The 15,408-nt window shown below is 45.5% G+C and overlaps 3 protein-coding genes across 3 annotated transcripts; 2 read left to right on the forward strand and 1 right to left on the reverse strand.

Annotated features, from left to right (window-relative positions):
* The first annotated feature begins 62 nt into the window (after positions 1–62).
* LOC139386319 (scavenger receptor class F member 1-like) lies at positions 63–7,158 on the forward strand. Its single transcript, XM_071131841.1, has 13 exons — positions 63–507; positions 719–780; positions 2,664–2,765; positions 2,945–3,212; positions 3,390–3,653; positions 3,745–3,963; positions 4,136–4,264; positions 4,459–4,565; positions 4,721–4,829; positions 4,912–5,036; positions 5,217–5,354; positions 5,461–5,650; positions 5,811–7,158. Exons 1-13 carry the CDS (start codon positions 407–409, stop codon positions 6,844–6,846), a joined length of 2,850 nt encoding a protein of 949 aa, XP_070987942.1. The 5' UTR covers positions 63–406; the 3' UTR covers positions 6,847–7,158.
* Positions 7,159–8,647: 1,489 nt separating this feature from the next.
* LOC139386320 (vitronectin-like) lies at positions 8,648–13,614 on the reverse strand. The gene is made up of 8 exons (XM_071131842.1): positions 13,216–13,614; positions 12,864–12,983; positions 12,147–12,662; positions 11,113–11,252; positions 10,725–10,881; positions 10,332–10,484; positions 9,360–10,052; positions 8,648–9,237 (listed from the first exon to the last, which is right to left on the reverse strand). The coding sequence occupies exons 1-8, from the start codon at positions 13,271–13,273 to the stop codon at positions 9,113–9,115; spliced, it is 1,962 nt and encodes a 653-aa protein (XP_070987943.1). The 5' UTR covers positions 13,274–13,614; the 3' UTR covers positions 8,648–9,112.
* LOC139386321 (zonadhesin-like) lies at positions 11,262–12,206 on the forward strand. The gene is made up of 2 exons (XM_071131844.1): positions 11,262–12,047; positions 12,116–12,206. The coding sequence occupies exons 1-2, from the start codon at positions 11,363–11,365 to the stop codon at positions 12,184–12,186; spliced, it is 756 nt and encodes a 251-aa protein (XP_070987945.1). The 5' UTR covers positions 11,262–11,362; the 3' UTR covers positions 12,187–12,206.
* Positions 13,615–15,408: the final 1,794 nt, after the last annotated feature.

A 15,408-nucleotide genomic window follows, 5' to 3' on the forward strand; every position in this document is an offset into this window, starting at 1 on the left:
TAACTTCCCCAGGAAAGAGGGAGAGGAAACGGACGGGTTTGGACTGCTCAGTCAGGCTGGGCATACAACTACAAGACTAATGACTGAAGAGAGCTGGCTGGGGAGAAAGACAGATATAGGCAGGGAGAGAGAAACATAAAGAGAAAGACTGCCTTCCATTGGCCTACAAGACCACAGAGCTGGACTAGGGAAAATAAAGTTAGAACGAGAGAGTGGCGGGAGACAGACAGAGGCAGGGAGCGAGAGAGAAACAGAAAGAGAAAGAGAGAGAAGACTTTATTTTCCATTGTCCTCTTCTGGACTTGAGAAGAGTGACCGAAAGAGAAGAAAAGGAGAAAGGGATTTTCCTGTGAGTTGGACACGTTCTGAGACCTATTGTAGGCTGGTACCTGGTTGTGGGGTGGACATGGGCCAGTTTCTGACGGGTCTAGGACTACTGCTCTGCTGTTCCCTCTCCTCCCCTCAGAGACTGGCTCCCTCAGGGAGAAACGTCTGCCAGGACCCCAGGTGATGACTACATTACACTCTCACACTTTATTTTTCTCACTTTCGTTTTCTGCCTTTTCTATCCAGACATATATCCTTGCTTTATGAAACATTCTCATTATCTTCATAATTGTAATCTTCCATTATTTCATGAAAAAAACAGTATAAAGTCCCATCAAGAAACTTCCTACTATGCTTTACAGTATGTATTTTGTTTACCCTTTTCAAACAGGAATCCTTCCACTCTTGTCTGTTGCACTGGATGGAGACAACAGAGAGAGGAGTGTACTTTACGTAAGTATCAGTTTAGGGGAGAGGAGTGTACTTTACATGAGTATCATTTTAGGGGAGAGGAGTGTACTTTACATGAGTATCAGTTTAGGGGAGAGGAGTGTACTTTACGTGAGTATCATTTTAGGGGAGAGGAGTGTACTTTACATGAGTATCAGTTTAGGGGAGAGGAGTGTACTTTACATGAGTATCATTTTAGGGGAGAGGAGTGTACTTTACGTGAGTATCAGTTTAGGGGAGAGGAGTGTACTTTACGTGAGTATCAGTTTAGGGGAGAGGAGTGTACTTTACGTGAGTATCATTTTAGGGGAGAGGAGTGTACTTTACATGAGTATCAGTTTAGGGGAGAGGAGTGTACTTTACATGAGTATCAGTTTAGGGGAGAGGAGTGTACTTTACGTGAATATCAGTTTAGGGGAGAGGAGTGTACTTTACGTGAGTATCAGTTTAGGGGAGAGGAGTGTACTTTACGTGAGTATCATTTTAGGGGAGAGGAGTGTACTTTACATGAGTATCAGTTTAGGGGAGAGGAGTGTACTTTACATGAGTATCAGTTTAGGGGAGAGGAGTGTACTTTACGTGAGTATCATTTTAGGGGAGAGGAGTGTACTTTACATGAGTATCAGTTTAGGGGAGAGGAGTGTACTTTACATGAGTATCAGTTTAGGGGAGAGGAGTGTACTTTACATGAGTATCAGTTTAGGGGAGAGGAGTTTACTTTACGTGAGTATCAGTTTAGGGGAGAGGAGTGTACTTTACATGAGTATCAGTTTAGGGGAGAGGAGTGTACTTTACATGAGTATCATTTTAGGGGAGAGGAGTGTACTTTACGTGAGTATCAGTTTAGGGGAGAGGAGTGTACTTTACGTGAGTATCAGTTTAGGGGAGAGGAGTGTACTTTACGTGAGTATCATTTTAGGGGAGAGGAGTGTACTTTACATGAGTATCAGTTTAGGGGAGAGGAGTGTACTTTACATGAGTATCAGTTTAGGGGAGAGGAGTGTACTTTACGTGAGTATCAGTTTAGGGGAGAGGAGTGTACTTTACGTGAGTATCAGTTTAGGGGAGAGGAGTGTACTTTACGTGAGTATCATTTTAGGGGAGAGGAGTGTACTTTACATGAGTATCAGTTTAGGGGAGAGGAGTGTACTTTACATGAGTATCAGTTTAGGGGAGAGGAGTGTACTTTACGTGAGTATCATTTTAGGGGAGAGGAGTGTACTTTACATGAGTATCAGTTTAGGGGAGAGGAGTGTACTTTACATGAGTATCAGTTTAGGGGAGAGGAGTGTACTTTACATGAGTATCAGTTTAGGGGAGAGGAGTGTACTTTACGTGAGTATCAGTTTAGGGGAGAGGAGTGTACTTTACATGAGTATCAGTTTAGGGGAGAGGAGTTTACTTTACGTGAGTATCAGTTTAGGGGAGAGGAGTGTACTTTACATGAGTATCAGTTTAGGGGAGAGGAGTGTACTTTACATGAGTATCAGTTTAGGGGAGAGGAGTGTACTTTACATGAGTATCAGTTTAGGGGAGAGGAGTGTACTTTACATGAGTATCAGTTTAGGGGAGAGGAGTGTACTTTACGTGAGTATCAGTTTAGGGGAGAGGAGTGTACTTTACATGAGTATCAGTTTAGGGGAGAGGAGTGTACTTTACGTGAGTATCAGTTTAGGGGAGAGGAGTGTACTTTACATGAGTATCAGTTTAGGGGAGAGGAGTGTACTTTACATGAGTATTAGTTTAGGGGAGAGGAGTGTACTTTACGTGAGTATCAGCTGACAGTAAATTGTGTAAAACCATCCAGGGCACATAAGAACAGGCTTTTTGTCTTGTTTAGGCAGTATTGTATAATTCAGCACTGTGTCTGTTGTTTATGATTCCAGCTGTGTGTGATGGTGAGCAGGCCTGCCAGCAGGATGAGGTGTGTGTATACCCGGGCGTCTGTCGCTGTCGGCCTGGCTACTATGGAGCCCACTGCAAGACACGTAAGTCAAATCAACTCTGACGTTTAAGTTACATAGGCTGTGTCACTCAAACAATATATTTTGAACACAAGAGTCAATATAACAACTTTGGCAGTGCTTTACATTGCAGGAATAAAAGGGTAAGAACATTGTAATTAAGTGTAAACTACTGAAGTATTACAGCCTGTCTCCCTCTTCAGGCTGCCCTCCAGAGTTCTGGGCACCGGACTGCCGTGAGCTGTGCAAGTGCCACCCTCACGGGCGCTGTGACCCGATCACGGGCAAGTGTACGTGCCTCTCCAACCGCTGGGGGCCACTCTGCCAGAACACCTGCAAATGTGGCCGTCATGGACACTGCCACCCTGTACACGGCAACTGCACCTGCGACGAGGGCTGGTGGACACCCACCTGTGCCAAACAGTGCCAGTGCTACCCAGGCACCTCCACCTGCGACCCACTGACCGGCAGGTGAGAGAGAATGGGTTTATTTACAATGGGAGGCATTAGTTAGCTAAAAGCTGAATCACTTGATACAATTTAGCCTGTAATTTAATAATTAAAAGGACAGTGTTCACACATATTTTTTAACACAATAGCTACAACACAATAGAAATATATGTTTTCTTAAAAAAGGTTTGTTGGCAGGTGTCAGTGTGCCCCGGGTTACTGGGGTCAGAAGTGCAGTCTTCGATGTAGCTGCTACACATCATCCTGCCAACAGAAGACGGGGGCGTGTGAGTGCCAGAACGGGTGGTGGGGTCCGACGTGTGACCGCCACTGTAACTGTGACCTGGAGCACAGCGAGTGTAATGCCGTCAGCGGGGAGTGTGTATGTCAGCCTGGGTACAAGGGAGCCTTCTGTAACGAACCGTGTGGACCTGGGGAGTATGGCAGTGGCTGTAAACTGAGGTAAGAGAGTGTTTTTGGATATTGCAGTGATGTTTTGATGATACAGCCTTGTCATTTTGCTGTGGATGTCTCTCTCTCCCCTCCTATGTAGCTGTGGCCACTGTGAAGGAGGCCAGTCGTGCTCTGTGGTTGATGGTGTCTGTACGGCCTGTGAGCCTGGGTGGAATGGCACACACTGTGACCGGCTGTGCCCGCATGGTTACCATGGAAACTACTGCCAGGAGGCGTGCCCACGCTGCAGGAACGGTGAACCATGTGACCCCAGGACGGGGGCGTGTTCACGATGTGACCCAGGATGGACCGAACCCAGGTGTGTGTGTGTTTGATGGCTAACTACCAGTGAAACGTATCTGAGAGTTTTTACAGTAATTCCACTTCCCAGACATGCATGTGTCAATGATACTGAAAAGGTTCAGTGTTTTCTTCTAGTGCTGATAGTTTTGTTGTCTCTCTGTTATCTGGGCCACTCTGTATGTCTGCAGGTGTGACGAGCCATGCTCTAACAGGACATTCGGGGACGCCTGCCGCTCCCTGTGCAGCCCCTGTTTCCATGGCCACTGTGATCACGTGACAGGAAGTTGTGTCTGTGGGCCTGGGTTCCAGGGACGGAGGTGAGAGTACTGAGAAAGCAGACAGAGGTTCTGTTCGAATACTCTTAAAATGCATCCTTCCTCTTCCTTGAAGTGATGTGAAACAATGCTTCAAATAACTACGTTTCTCCAATCCAATGATGTCTGATTTAGACATCTTGCTGGGATTGTGTATCTTGCTGTCACTAACAGGTTTCTCTCTGTTGTGTCCCCAGTTGTAACATCACCTGTCCAGACCAGCTGTATGGCTTTAACTGTTCCTCTGTCTGTGACTGTGGAGAGGGAACCGCCTGTCACCCAGCAACGGGGGCGTGTCCATACAGTATGTACTCCTCCTATTGGATACAGCGCTAGTTGGTGGATAATGTGTAGCTAATGAATAGTAATAGTAGATGGGCCTATGGATTAAAATATTAGTTTTTCCTCAAGAAGGAATATGTGAGGTTGAATCACATTTGTTTGTGTGTGTGGTGTCAGGTGGTCACAGGGCTCTGATCACTGGTTTCCTGGTCCCTCTGCTCTTGGTGCTGCTGGGTCTGGTCTGCTGCTGCTGCTGCTGTGGAGGACCTACTGACGGCAAAGACAGGTGTGTGTGTGTATATAATTCTGATGACAAAGACAGGTGTGTGTGTGTTCCTCTGACCTCTGACCTTGCTCTGGTCCTACAGGGTAGCAGTGGGTGACGGTGGTACCTCTGTCCGTATGAAGCATCATGTGTATAACGTCCTGGCCAACGTGAGCTCTGCTGTACCCTGTATCTCTGTCTGGTCCTCTGGGCTACCCAGAGTCACAGGTCAGTACAATATCACACTAGAGATCATGTCATATGTCTGTATCTATGTAAGGAAGAAACTCCAGTACTTAGATGCTCTGAAAGTTTTTATCCATGCGCTTGGAAAAGGGACTGGTGTCCATACTATACATATTACAATATTATGACAATAATAATAATGATAAATGCTTCTCTCTCCAGTGTCACACCACGACCCTGAACTGACGTTCAACCACAGCTTCATAGAGCCTCCCTCCTCAGGCTGGGTGACGGAGGGATCCTTCTTCGACAGTGATGAGGAGACCGGAGAGGTGCTCTACTGTCCCCCCCCCAGAGAAGGTAATCAGTGTGTGTGTGTGTGTGTGTTTTCAACCCTTTGTGTTTTGATTGACTCCATTTTTCTCTCTCTCCCTGTCCCTCCATTCCCCCGCTCTTCCTCCCTCAGACATCCCTGCAGTTGCAGGCGGTGAGTTCCAGGAGTTCCAGCACGAGATGAGTTCTAAGTGTAATATGTTCCCCGACCCCTCTGCCTTCAGTATTAGTGCAGAAGACATGTCCCTCCCCTTTGGCATCCCCCGCACCTCCAGCAACGCCAAGTCCAAATGCCCCTCCGTCTCCTTCGCCGAAGGCACCAGGTAACACCAGGTCGTAGTCATCTTGATGAGGACATTGGGCACTACACACACCACACCACACAGCACTTAAATTCTCTTTTTGTGATTGTTTTTAATGTTGAGTGAATGTCAAAAAAATTACCCTTGTGGATTAATAAAGTACAATCTCATCTCATCCGAGGTTCAGTCCCAAGGAGCGCCGAGGCTCTGCCCAAGATTTGACACCCGGGGCCCCCCGCACCAAACACAAGTCCCCCTGGGGGGTCCTGATGCTGTCAGCCCTCCAGGCCCAGGGAGGGAATGCCTCAGAGGGAGAAGAGACGGAGGGGGGGGTGGATGGATGTGGAGGTGGGACTGGACCATTGGAAGACCCAGAATCCAGTGGTGAAGCAGGGGACCCCGATGTGGACAGGTGGACAGCTACCCCGACCCGAGCCATGTCTACCCTGCAGGTGCCTGGAGCAGTGGTAGGACGCACCATATCCAACGCTGCTGTTCCCAGAAAGGGAGGGCAAACACCAGGGTCCACATCAGATGGCCAGCAGGCAGAGATGGACAAAGTGACCACAGTGTATGTGACAGTGGGGAAGGCGGGGGTGGGGAGGCCCCTGTCTAAACTAGAGCTCCCCAGCTTGGAGGGCCCGGTACAGGCCATGCTACGCAGGCTAGGCAGCCTCCAGAGACACAAAGACCAGGAGGTGGGAACTAAGCCCAAGGGGAAAAGCCCGGGGGCGGAGGGGATCACCAAGCCCCCCAGGAGGAAGCTGGGGACTAGGGCCAGTGTGTGGGAGCAGGGGGCTCCCCCACCCTCGGGGGTGGAGGGTGCTGTAGGGGAAGGCGTATCTATGAGAAAACCCAGTAGGAGGAAACAGCACGCCCACCATAGCTCCCCTGCTGTCATGGGAAACACTGACACTAACACTCAACCCCCACCAGAGGACAGCCCTGCCACTGTTACACCCACGAGGCCCCTGTCCTCCATTTTGAAAAGCGTGCCAGAGGTCGCTGGGTCAGAGGTTAGGTGTGAAAGGTCAGGGGTAAGGCGAGAGAACGGCGACCCTGGGATGCAGACTGATAGTGGATATCGAACAATCGGGCCAGCTGGATTTGTAACGGACACTGTTAGTCTGAGTGAAGTCATCACAAATGAAGGAGTGGTGGCTGGTGTGGACGATGGACCTAACCTTTATGAGAACGTGATGATTATGCATTCCTAATTTCAGATGCAATAACTGTGGTGCTCTGTCTCTTCTCACAATTAAGTATGTAGTTCGACTACTAATGAATGAGGAATTTGGAAACTAGCCTACTGTACTGAGTTAACAGTCGAGTCTGACATAAACTAGCTATCTTTACAATATTGAGTAATTTTATGAATTACAATATGTATATGATGGTTCTGTACAATATGTACTGTATGTATGTATATTATACAACAATAGGATCATGTTGAAATCACCTTACCAAAAAGTTATTGACACTGTAACTGCCATGTGTAAAACAACTATGCAAATGAAAACCAAAAAATGCTCCTGTGCACTTTGTTGACTTTGACTTGTCTGTCATCACTGGGATAACATTGCTCTGTGGTGCCAGTTTGAACCATTTAAAAGTGTTGGCACTGGCAGCACCAACCCTTCCCAAACCATCACCTGTCTGTGATATGTATTATTCACTGGAACACTGAGGCTGTGTCCCAAATGGCACCCTATTCCTTTTATAGTGGCCATGGTCAAAAGTAGTGCACTATAAAGGAAACAGGGTGCCATTTGGGATGCACACTGAGTGAAACAAAACAAGTGATGAAACCTGCCATGCATCTGATGTATTGTGGTGTCTGTCAGCTGCATTCCCAATATTGTAGGGTTGAGAGCATTTTGGTTGTATTGGGATTTACAGAAAATAAGAAAATAAGCCACCATAGACATATCTGTAGAGACTATATTCATCTCTATGGTGACCACTCCCCTTCTGCTTGTACAGGATTTAAGGAGGGGTTGACAGACAGGGTTAGAATGGACGATTGATGACTTGATCTTCTTTAATCTAATTTCTGAATGTTTCCAAAAATCAGCAGTGAATCAACAAGTCTGGGCCGTGTACGCTGTGGAATTGAGTTGTAATGTAAAAGAATGCAGCACGGTGTCTCATTGGAACAGATATCCCCCGGCTACCTGGCATAGTCTACTATCAGGCTAGCATAGTCTGTGTACTATCTGTAGGTTTTGCCAAGCCTGTGTCCTCTTGATCACTGTTAAGCTTGCCGCCCACATAGCATGTCCTTCTATGCAGCCAAAAACAGTTTCATCATATTCCACTGAAAGCGCTAGTCAGGAAATGGAGACCTGGTGGTCCAGAGTTGTGTTTGTTGATGTCTTTGTAGCCTGTCATTCACTAGGTGTTAGTAGTGTTTCTGTATCACACTGTCAATCCCACCTTTAAAGACCCCTCTTGTAAACTGGGTCAGATATTAGAGAGGAGAGATAACCCACATGTCAAATTATTACAGTTTACAATAGAATTCAGTAGTATACTGTAGAATACTATACTAGACACTGTGAAAGCCTCCACTTTTATGTCAAAGATATTAAAACAAAAACACCATAGTAAATACAACAATAATGTCCGCAAAAACACTACAGTAAATACTACAGTATACTACAGTCTGCGAAAACACTACAGTAAATACTACCGTATACTACAATCCGCAAAAATACTACATTAATTACTATAGTATATACTACAGTTTTCTTTCACTGCAGTATTTATACTATAGTTAACTGTAAATACTACAGTAATTACTATAGTATTCACTGTAGTGTTTTTGTGGACTTCAGATTGCACACCAACTAACCAGCTGAACTTTGCCCCAAATCATGGGGAACAGAGGGGGTGGGGAACAGAGATGGGTGGGCCTTCATTGATCTCCAATAAGGGGAGCTACAGCGCAAATACTACAAGTCCACTTTGACTGAATTGAGGCTTGGATTAATTTCAATACCCCCAATAACACGTGGGTACCCTTTACAGCTAGAAAATGTTTAATTATAAAAGTATTACACACAAGTATTCCAGGTACAAAGAGAAATGTCCTCATAACAGAACATTTTTGTGAAGTGATTCTTCTAATTTAGAGGCGAAAGAAACGCACACCTATTTAGGCGAGGCGCTGGCTAGCGGAGTAGAACGCTTGAAAAATGAAAGGAGAGCCGCACACTCTAGGAGCTCCGATGCAATACTTTATTAACCTAATATCCAACGTCTCGACAGACAAGCTGTCTTCATCAGGGTATCAGCTTGTCTGTCGAAATGTTGGATATGAGGTTATTAAAGTATTGCATCGGAGCTCCTAGAGTGTGCGGCTCTCCTTTCATTTTTCAAGTGATTCTTCTAATTATCCAGCTTTAAATTACTGTCTATTTGAGTCTTTGATGTAAAACATGTTTCGACATACTGCATATGTTTCTTTATCCAGTTGTGAATCTATTTCTTCTCGGCCTCCAGGTGTTTTTCAGGGCAGCCCAGCCAGTACTTGCCAATGGACCTGGGGTAAGGAGGGCTGGCTGGGTCCACTTTCTTGGTCTTCAGATCCACTCTGTAGTATTTATCTGGAAAACGAATACAGAGAATATGTCTGGTGGATTTCGAGTTGTTCTGTGCCCTTAGGGTGTGTGTTTAATGGGAGGTTAAAAAGAAAAAAGCAATAGGACAATAAAGTATCCTTCCTTACCTCCCTTGAAGAAGTAGACGCTCTGCACTGGCTGGCCCTTGTTGACAAACTCCCAGTAGGCCCTCCCCTCAGCGTTGTATCTGGAGTCATAGTTGTATCCATCTCTTCTGTCCTGGTCATCCCTCCTCCTGTCCTGGTCATCCCTCCTCCTATCCTGGTCATCCCTCCTTCTATCCCTGTCTCTGTCTTCATCCCTGGCATCCGTTCGACGCATGTCCCACCCTCCAAACATCCCCTCCATAGCCATCCTCCTTTCCGCCAGCTTCCGACCGAGATCCATACCCTTCTCAGCGAATCGTTTCCCCATATCCATCCCCTTCTCTGCGAACGCCTGCCCCATAGCCATTCCCGTCCCGGCACCCCAGTAAGACTGGCGCCTACTTCTGCGGTGGCCCCACTGCTGTTCCCACTGCTGTCCATATTGTTGCACTTGTTGTCCATATTGTTGTCCATATTGTTGTCCATTTTGCTGTCCATTTAACTGATCCTGTTGACCATACTGCCCCCACTGTTGGTCCCATGGCTGGCGCCTCCCGTTGTTGTGGTCCCGTAAAGGGGGTACGGGTGGGAACAGGGGTGGGGCCAGTGGCCTGGGGGTGATGTAGAGTCTCCCTGTCATGACAGCGTCCACTGGGGCCTTGATGCCTATCCAGTCCTTGTTGATGAACCGATGCCCACCATGGTGGTTGGGGACTGGGGGAGAGAGAATGGCAGATGAGATGTAGCATTATATGGTGGGGGCTAGCTTGAAAACTTTTCTTGTTTGTTAAGCAACCACTTTGTTAAAGTCAACATTGTGCCATGAATTATTCCTTATATCCTCTTTCTTCACCTCCTCAATACGCATTGGATGAGAAGGTCCACAGGTAATAGACTTGGATCTTCTTCTCCAATGCGTTTGGAGAAGGAGGAATGGAAAGAGGAAGTGAGGTCACAAGAAAAGATCATTGAGAAAGCGCCACAGCGTCTTACTGCCTCTGAAGAGCATGTTGAAGAGTTCCTCCCAGTTGTTGTGGTAGATGTCAGTGTAGGCTGTGAACAGAGCGGAGGGAGACCCAGCTGCCATCTTGATACACTCCTCATGTGATGGCTGGTGCTTGAACTCATACTGGTAGTACTGGTCACCTGGGAACACAGACAAACAACGGGTCTGTTAACAAAACAGATTATGTGAAAAGAAATACACTGGAAACAGTGAGTTAGTCACTTCATTGTGGCTATATCTTCCATCATTTGAATACGTTCAGGAGGAGGACTATCATTGAGAGGTATTCTCAAGTTTAAACACAAAAATTAATTCAACAATTAATTCAATTAGCAACTGCCTGGTGTATTGTATGTTCTTCATTTAAGATTTGGTGTGACCTTTGAAGAAGTAGACCTTCTCTTTGCTGTGGTGTCCAGGGGCTGCTATGGCGAAGGCTGCGTCCACGTCGTCTGGTATCTTCTCAAAGCCCACGTTGATATCCCTAGGATAGTCCGCCTCCAGCACACCATCATCAAACCGCCAGTACTTGTTACCCTGTTGGAGGATTTGCAATTTGAAAAATCTGTTTGAAATTAATAAATGTCAGTTTGGAATGAATAAATGTAATTTATATCAGTGAAGTTGGCAATGTAACAAATGTATTACATTTACAAAATGTATAATAAATACAGACAGCTAGAGATATAACGTCCATTGCCAACCTTCTACCGTCCTACCAACATTTCATCTTTAATCTACGCTCTCTAGCCAGGGTATTCATCCCACCTTGAACATGTATGTCTTGCCCTGGCAGTTGATACGTGTAAAGGCAGCATCTATAGGCCCTCTGATACCCCAGATGTCCTGGATCAGTTTGGGGTAGCCGGGCATCACCGACTTCTCATCCAGCTCAAAGAACCACTCCCCTAGGAAAGGACACAAAACAAACACCTACATAGAGATACAGATAAACAAAACCTCTCCTGGTGTTTTTCTCCCACTCACCGACACCTCTGAAGGTGACGGAGTAAGACCCATGAAGACCCTTACCTCTGAAGGTGACGGAGTAAGACCCATGAAGACCCTTACCTCTGAAGGTGACGGAGTAAGACCCATGAAGACCCTTACCCCTGAAGGTGACAGGGTACGACCCATGAAGACCCTTACCCCTGAAGGTGACAGGGTAAGACCCATGAAGACCCTTACCCCTGAAGGTGACGGAGTAAGACCCATGAAGACCCTTACCCCTGAAGGTGACCGGGTACGACCCATGAAGACCCTTACCTCTGAAGGTGACGGAGTAAGACCCATGAAGACCTTTACCCCTGAAGGTGACGGGGTACAACCCATGAAGACCCTTACCTCTGAAGGTGATGGGGTACGACCCATGAAGACCCTTACCCCTGAAGGTGACGGGGTACGACCCATGAAGACCCTTACCTCTGAAGGTGATGGGGTACGACCCATGAAGACCCTTATCCCTGAAGGTGACAGGGTACGACCCATGAAGACCCTTACCTCTGAAGGTGATGAGGTACGACCCATGAAGACCCTTACCCCTGAAGGTGACAGAGTAAGACCCATGAAGACCCTTACCCCTGAAGGTGACAGGGTACGACCCATGAAGACCCTTACCCCTGAAGGTGACGGGGTACGACCCATGAAGACCCTTACCCCTGAAGGTGACGGGGTACGACCCATGAAGACCCTTACCCCTGAAGGTGACGGAGTAAGACCCTTACCCCTGAAGGTGACGGAGTAAGACCCATGAAGACCCTTACCCCTGAAGGTGACGGGGTACGACCCATGAAGACCCTTACCTCTGAAGGCGTAGACAGAGCCGTTCTTGAGCTGCATTAGGGAGTCCCAGGGCCTGCTGCTGCATGGCTCAGCATCTGGGTCTACTACCGGAGCCTTGGTGGTCGTCACCACTTCCTCTGTGGTTGTCTGTGGGACTGATGTTGCCTCGGTGGCTATAGCTGTCTCTGGGAGTGGGACTACCGCTGGGAACTGGCCTCTATCTGAGCCTCTACCTGCCTGTGTTGCCGACGGTGCCTTGGTGGCTTTAGCTGCCTCCGGGAGTGGGACTACCCCTGGGACCTGGCCTCTCTGTGGGCCTCGAGCTGTGCCTCTAGCTGGCTCTGTGACTGGGGTTATCTTTGTGGCAATTTTGTCAAGAGTAGGGGTGGTGTTGGGGGTTATGAGGCGTGTGAGTTGCCTATGTTGGCCCCCTGAGGAGCTGGATTCCCTGTCTTCAGGTTGGGTCGGGAAGGTGGGCGTTGTAGGGGTAAATGGACCATCATCATCCTCTGCAAATTCAAAGGTGTCCCCACGTGCTGAAGGAAACAGAGGTCACATTAAATTAATCACACAATGAATTAATAGCAAAATATATGAATGTTGAACATATGCAACTCATTACCATGTTAATCAGTGGTGCATTATTCAATATTACCTTTAAAGGTTGTTAAAAGGGAAATCTGGGACTTTTCTAACAATCAATATACAAACACACACACATATACAACTCTTTTTACTTTTCATATGACAGGTGGTCTCGTAGTCTGAGCAGCAGCTCTTGTAGTACCGACACATGGTGTCACACTGGCAATCCTTCTTGGAGTCGAAGCCATTCTCACAGCGGTCCATGCATGACTCTGACACAAGGACAGCACAGAGAGGTAACTTATATATGACTTATAGAACAGCAAAAATGTTTGGGAATACCTCCACCAACTCCAATATATAGTCCCTAACTGAGTTTCCAAATACTATCTTGAAATTCATGAGTTCTCCTTCACCAGTAACAACTCAGTTTAATTTCAACCAAAGCGTCACCACTACATTTTCAAGTCAATCTAGACTATTGATTTTTAATGGTATACTTACCCTCTGCAGCAAACACAGTAGCTAGCCCGGCTAGCAGGAGTATCAGCCCGAGCTTCATGCTGTCTGTCTCTCTGGGTCTCTCTGGGTGTGTGACGGAGAGGACCCAGGGAATAGAGAACAGTGTGCTACTAATCAATTACAAATGCAATGCAATGGCTACCAGTGTCATTCACCTCTACAGAATGTTTACTTAAACCTTGTTTCAACCTTGTTTTTGCTGAAGCAATCAGTAAATAAAGAGTTTCACTCAAAAATGCTTTATATCAAATGCTGGTAGTTAGCTTTCATCGTTTAAAGAACTTGTGAAAGAGATTGGTGTTTTTTATCACTATCTAATCATGGCATGGGGTTGTTCAATGACATCTATCCCTTGATGGTTTCATTTCAGTGACAAATAAGCATTTTTTGTTGTTGCAAAACGCTATATATCTGCCTCACTCTCAGAGAAATAAGTAGTACTGATGGTTTTACATAGTCAAAGTAACAAATAACGACATTTGTAATAAAGAACTGTACAAATGATACATTTGTGACATCAATAATTACAAAATGTTTTTACAAAATGAATCAATACAGTAATATGAGACCTGTAACATTTGCATTTGACACTTTAGTCATTTAGCAGATGCTCTTATCCAGAGCTGTCACAAAGCCTGGAGTGGTGGGTGCGGAGTCAAGAGCAGAGGATAATGAGGAAACCGGACTTTATTTCGGCCTCCAATATAACGCCCAAAACAACAGGCGAATAATCAAAAATTGTCCAACCCAACACAGGGGACAAACAGACTGGACCACTACACACACCAACCTCGACTGACAGAAAACAAGCCCGCACAAAAACAGGCGGGTCTAACAGGTTAAATAGTCCTGAATCAAAACAAAATAAGAGACAGGTGCAACCAATAAGACATAACAAACAGAAAAGGAAAAGGGGATCGGTGGCAGCTAGTAGACCGGCGACGACGACCGCCGAGCGCCGCCCCGCCCGAACAGGCAGGGGAGCCACCTTCGGTGGGAGTCGTGACAAAAGCGACTTACACTATTAAGATAGCTAGCTGAGACAATCACATATCATAGTCAAATATACAATATATACGAACATTCCATTCCAGCTAAACAATTAATAATTAGCGTTGAGCAAAAAAATAACACAATGTAATACACATCTAAAATCTATGAATCTGAGAACAGTAATATTTTAAACACAAATTAAGGTACCCATAACCAATCATTTCTAATGAAAAAACACAAACGTGAAAAATTGGTGGATATTTCTTTTTGGGAATAAACTTTTCAAAATGAGCGAGAGAGTTTGTGTTCCAATTGTCTAGTTAATCTACTTTGAAGAAGTTACATAAGCCTACTAGGTAGGTTGCGCAAAATCCAAAATCTCACAGTATAGATGTCCGAGTGATCAGTAGTGTAGACCTAACACAGTTTCTTTTAGTGGCCTTGTTGGTCTGGTTGATAAGAGAATCACTGACACTATTTGTAAATGTTGTAAATTATGTAAATTATAATCATTAAAGGGGCAGTCTGCAATTTGAACAATAAAAAAGCGACTACCCTACCCTGCCAATGTTTCGGTAAACAGCTGAGGGATGGGGCTGGAGAAATGTAACCAATCTAAAATTCATAGTTATCAGAGCTATGAATGCAAGGACTGACCAACCATGCTATAAAATGTATAGTTTAAACCATGTTTTGAGGCTATACAGTGTTTGTTTAAAATTACAGTTTTTCAAACAAAAGAGTCAAACAAGGTGATATTTTGGGTTGTGATGGGGTCACTCAGTTGAACTAAAACCAAGCTCATGAAGTATTTATGAATGATATTATTCAAGAATCAATGGCTATACAGTGCCTTCAGAAAGTATTCACACCCCTTGATTTCTTCAAAATGTTGTTGTTACAGCCTGAATTGTTTATCACTGACCAACACACAATGTCCCATAATGTCAAAGTCAAATTATGTTTTTCAACAATTTTACAAATTCATTAAAAATGAAAAGCTGAAATGTCTTGAGTAAACTATTATTCAACCCCTTTGTTATGGCAAACCATAATACGTTCATGAGTAAAAATGTGCTTAACAAGTTGCATGAACTCATTCTGTGTTCAATAATAGTGTTTAACATTACTTTTGAATGACTACCCCATCTCTGCACCCCACACATACAATTATCTGTAAGG

This window comes from Oncorhynchus clarkii, chromosome 27 (assembly GCF_045791955.1).
Source record: "Oncorhynchus clarkii lewisi isolate Uvic-CL-2024 chromosome 27, UVic_Ocla_1.0, whole genome shotgun sequence".
Classification (NCBI taxonomy): domain Eukaryota; kingdom Metazoa; phylum Chordata; class Actinopteri; order Salmoniformes; family Salmonidae; genus Oncorhynchus; species Oncorhynchus clarkii.

What these genes read in the sequence shown, in the direction of transcription:
- LOC139386321 (XM_071131844.1), top strand. Translation starts at nt 11,363, where the DNA reads ATGAAGACCCTTACCTCTGAAGGTGACGGAGTAAGACCCATGAAGACC. An exon ending in GAAGACCCTTACCCCTGAAG is followed by an intron (nt 12,048 to 12,115) that starts GTGACGGAGTAA and finishes TTACCCCTGAAG; the next exon opens with GTGACGGGGTACGACCCATG.
- LOC139386320 (XM_071131842.1), bottom strand. Translation starts at nt 13,273, where the DNA reads ATGAAGCTCGGGCTGATACTCCTGCTAGCCGGGCTAGCTACTGTGTTT. An exon ending in GAAGGTCTACTTCTTCAAAG is followed by an intron (nt 10,485 to 10,724) that starts GTCACACCAAAT and finishes CTGTGTTCCCAG; the next exon opens with GTGACCAGTACTACCAGTAT. An exon ending in CAACATGCTCTTCAGAGGCA is followed by an intron (nt 10,053 to 10,331) that starts GTAAGACGCTGT and finishes TCTCTCCCCCAG; the next exon opens with TCCCCAACCACCATGGTGGG.
- LOC139386319 (XM_071131841.1), top strand. Translation starts at nt 407, where the DNA reads ATGGGCCAGTTTCTGACGGGTCTAGGACTACTGCTCTGCTGTTCCCTC. An exon ending in GAGAGAGGAGTGTACTTTAC is followed by an intron (nt 781 to 2,663) that starts GTAAGTATCAGT and finishes TTATGATTCCAG; the next exon opens with CTGTGTGTGATGGTGAGCAG. An exon ending in TGGAGCCCACTGCAAGACAC is followed by an intron (nt 2,766 to 2,944) that starts GTAAGTCAAATC and finishes CTCCCTCTTCAG; the next exon opens with GCTGCCCTCCAGAGTTCTGG.